This window comes from Populus nigra, chromosome 3, assembly GCF_951802175.1.
Source record: "Populus nigra chromosome 3, ddPopNigr1.1, whole genome shotgun sequence".
In the NCBI taxonomy this organism is placed as follows: Eukaryota; Viridiplantae; Streptophyta; class Magnoliopsida; order Malpighiales; family Salicaceae; genus Populus; species Populus nigra.
Genome location: NC_084854.1, coordinates 18,987,887 through 18,991,705, shown reverse-complemented (window position 1 = coordinate 18,991,705; position 3,819 = coordinate 18,987,887). Strand labels below are relative to the sequence as shown.

General features: G+C 33.2%; 1 protein-coding gene across 1 annotated transcript; it reads right to left on the bottom strand.

Annotated features, from left to right (window-relative positions):
• Positions 1-222: 222 nt before the first annotated feature.
• On the bottom strand, positions 223-2,469 carry LOC133687799 (uncharacterized protein At5g01610-like). The gene is made up of 3 exons (XM_062107126.1): positions 2,252-2,469; positions 1,383-1,437; positions 223-728 (listed from the first exon to the last, which is right to left on the bottom strand). Exons 1-3 carry the CDS (start codon positions 2,336-2,338, stop codon positions 358-360), a joined length of 513 nt encoding a protein of 170 aa, XP_061963110.1. The 5' UTR covers positions 2,339-2,469; the 3' UTR covers positions 223-357.
• Between the last annotated feature and the right edge of the window lie 1,350 nt (positions 2,470-3,819).

Below are 3,819 nucleotides of genomic sequence, written 5' to 3'. Positions count from 1 at the left end.
TTCAGCATATGATACGCCATGGCTAGTATCTTAGCTCAAGGGCTACAACTCCATATTACAATATACGAGCAATTATTGGATTTACCAAAGCGACATTTTTAGTTTTGACGACAGCAATTCCTTCTCAAACCTTTGCTTCATCAAGAAAGGAATACATAAAAGGCAAGGGTGGCTACGATTAATCAATCATAGAACAAAGAAAATTCACGTATCACATCTATCACCAAAGGAAGCACATGAAATTTAATTCAACCAGTCATTGTAATTACAGTAGATGAAGGCAAGGGGGGTCTAGCAGCAATGACAAAGGAGTAACAGCTCATAAAAGTATAATACCTGAGGAGTATTATGACCAATTCAGAACTTATCTACGCCCACTCCATCTCGAAGAACCTCATAAGCCCCTCTATCTCTGGTTTTCTTCATCCCAGCTGTGAAGTTGAGCTTTGATCCAGTAGATGCAATGCAGGTCACTTTAACCCAAATCATCACTTTAGTCTTCATCCCCTCTATATCAGCTATTTTTCCTTTCTCCAAATACCCAGTTACGGTGGTCGAAAAACGCACAACAGATGAGTCCTTGTAGCCGACTTCACAGATTGAGGGAATAAAGACAGTAAGCTTTCTCGTCTCTTCATTGAACTCATAGTTGGTGGCATCACGAGGGAAGATTCCTATTGGCAAGTCATACTCCTTAAGCAAATCTGGTAACGGCTTTTGCATTTTTCCTATATAAATAGTGGCATAATGATCAAGGTAGCAGATAAAGATGCATTTAAGAGTTCTAAGTACGAGATTGCTGCAAAACAAGAAGTTTCAACAAAAGGGATCTTCAGAATATCATAATTTAGATAACAATGGCTCTGCATGATGATGGGCTCTAGATTGGAAACTTCCTGGACATCTACTCAATTTTATCAACCGACTCATTCTGAATTCCAGCAGATTAAAGCAACATCACAGCAGAATTTTAACTTAGCCTTCATTCAGTAGTAAATAATTCATATTAACCAGAACAGTCGCAAATTTACTTACATTCAAGTTATAGATGTGTCATTTTGATGAGCTTCTAAATTCTAGTCAAGCTATTAAATCAGAGTTTTTCTCATTGCATTAATTGGCCTCCAACTTCAACGTCCCAAATAGTTAGAAAACTTCAGAACTTCCCAAAAGGGAATTGGATTTAAATCTATGGGAACATTTTTGACGCGGGAATCTTGAGAGAAACTTGGAGCTATAGTGCATTTGTTTGAGCACAAATGCATTACAGAACTGCAGAATCATTAGGAATGTGGGAAAGAAATATGAAGAAAAAAAAACCCAGCTACAAAACACCATGTGGCAAAACAGGAAAAATAAAGCAAATGAACAAGTCAACAAACCTTTGAGTTTATTTACCAACCATTTGGTTCCACCTTCAATGCTCGTTGACAATGACTGGTTAAGAAGAGAAGGATATCAGCACGCAAAATGTGTTAGTAACTGAGGTAATGACAGCAGAGTTCAGAGGAAAGCAGAACGCACAAAAGGAAATAAGCTCATATGAATCAATGATTGTTATGAAGGATAAACTTAATTAGATTACGGTCCCACCTAGGAGTAAAATGAAAAATCATTTCCAGTATGTCTAACTAAAACCTGATAAAAACCCATATTCCATTTCATTCTGCAAAATATTATAAACATACAAGATCATTTAACACTTCATAAAGTCCAACTTCTACTCATGAACTCTAGTCAATATTCCAGCTCTAGTATCTTTGAGAATCGCAATGATACAAGTCATGCTGTCAGTTGCTAAGTACAAATGTAATAAGATTAGACATATTTGCGTAGACTAGTTCTTCGATCTTTAATCCAGCAACATCATTGAGAATCCCACATGCTCGATCATTCCTTTAGTTGCTAATCCAAACATTAAGAGCAATTATCAGTAATCTCAAGCATTATAAAAACAGGAACTAGACCAACTCAGCCATCTTCAATTTCCATCAAAAGCTACCATTCTTAATCTGCTCTAGTAAAAAACCAAAATTCTTTATTTCTTCTATTAAAATATTTCCAAACAAACCCTAAATTCTTTTTTTATATTTCTGATAATTAATTGCAACAATTATTATCTTAATTCCATTTTCACACCTGGAAATTATAATTAATCTTCAAATCATAACCTAATCAACAAAGCAAGCAACTTGGTCGAGCTTGTTAATCATCAAAATGAATTTAAGAAAACAAGAGGGAAAACGTATACGTTGATGTCGTCGCCGACAGAATTGAACTCCCTGCTAGCTTTCTGACCGAGCCAATAAGAGCCAACCTTGTTCAATACCGCATCCATTTGTGCTTTATCTGTTCTTAGGATCTCACTCTGTTTTACGATATCTATTAGAGACCGAAGCCGAGGCTTCTCCCCCTCTCTCTCTCTCTGAAAAGCGGGAATTAAAGAGAGACGTGCTGTTATCGTTGTTGCGAAGTAATCTATTATCTTTTAGCCGCTAGGAGTTTGCCACGTCAACATCGTGCCATTCTTCCAACTGCCTAGTTTTGTCAAAGTATTTTACCACATCGCCCTTTTGATTTAGGTTGATTGATTTTACTGTTTAACCGTGCTTTTTTAAAAAATATTTTTTATTTAAATTATTTTTTATATATTTTTGAATTATTTTTATATGCAAATATTAAAAATATATATTTTAATATATTTTTAAATAAAAACTAATTCTGAATGTTGCCTTATTAAAAAAGAAAATTTTGAATGGATCAAAACGGTACAAGGTAAATTACAGATTACCACATAATAATTGTAAAACCGCCACAAAGTAGCCATTTGCCTAAGCCTTACTTATTGATTCCTTCAACTTAATATCTGATCATAAAGAAAAACTAATAACAACAAATTAAACTCAATTTAAAATAAATTCAGTTCGAATCTAAAAAAATCCAGATATAAAGAAATTGTAGGTTTAATTATGATATCATGGAGTTAATATAATAAAAAAAAACAAATCACAAAATTAAACTTAATAAATAATTGTACCATGCTTTAAAAGAAATATTGTTTTTTAATCTTTTTAAAATATCAACAACCAAACATAGATTGAGAAAAAAGCCAAACAAATCTAAATCATACAAGGAAGAGATTGTTTGTAAAGAAAAATTTGCAAATGCAATGAAAGAGGAATAAAAAAGCATAGTTGTATGACATCATCTAGGAATTGATATGACTCAAAGTTTGGGTTGCTCGAGTGCTAAGAGGATTGATTCAAGTTTACCCAACATTTGACTTTTTCTAGAATAAACCTGCCCTAGGCAAAGGTTACCGAGTTGATCCGTCGAGCATGACGAGGGATAAAAGTATACTAATTAAAGCCAAGCCGGTAATCCACCAGCAAGGCTAGGTTTTATAACCAGGGATAAAAGAATGGCCTAGTGATGTCGACTTGGGGTCTCATTCGAGTCGGGTTTGCTTTTATGTTGCCTAGAAAATTGACCTAGTCACAATTAAGATGAGATTTGACCAAAATTTTTTTGTTTCACATAAAAAAGTTTTAATTTCTTAAGAAAAATTATTCAAAACAACTTTATTGTATTAAAAACAAAATAATTTTGAATAAACTTGTGACACACATAAATTGACTTTTTTAATCTGCTGCTTAAATTTTAAACCAAATCAGATTTTATAACTATGAATAAAAATATTTATAAAAATCAATAAGTTTGTGAACAAGATTTGATGGCATAAATTGCATGAAAAAAATAAATTAACTAAACATGTAAATTTTAAGTTAAATTGAACCGGCATGTATCTATAAAACTAAT

What these genes read in the sequence shown, in the direction of transcription:
- LOC133687799 (XM_062107126.1), bottom strand. Translation starts at nt 2,338, where the DNA reads ATGGATGCGGTATTGAACAAGGTTGGCTCTTATTGGCTCGGTCAGAAA. An exon ending in CTGTCGGCGACGACATCAAC is followed by an intron (nt 1,438 to 2,251) that starts GTATACGTTTTC and finishes CTTCTTAACCAG; the next exon opens with TCATTGTCAACGAGCATTGA. An exon ending in GTTGGTAAATAAACTCAAAG is followed by an intron (nt 729 to 1,382) that starts GTTTGTTGACTT and finishes CTATTTATATAG; the next exon opens with GAAAAATGCAAAAGCCGTTA.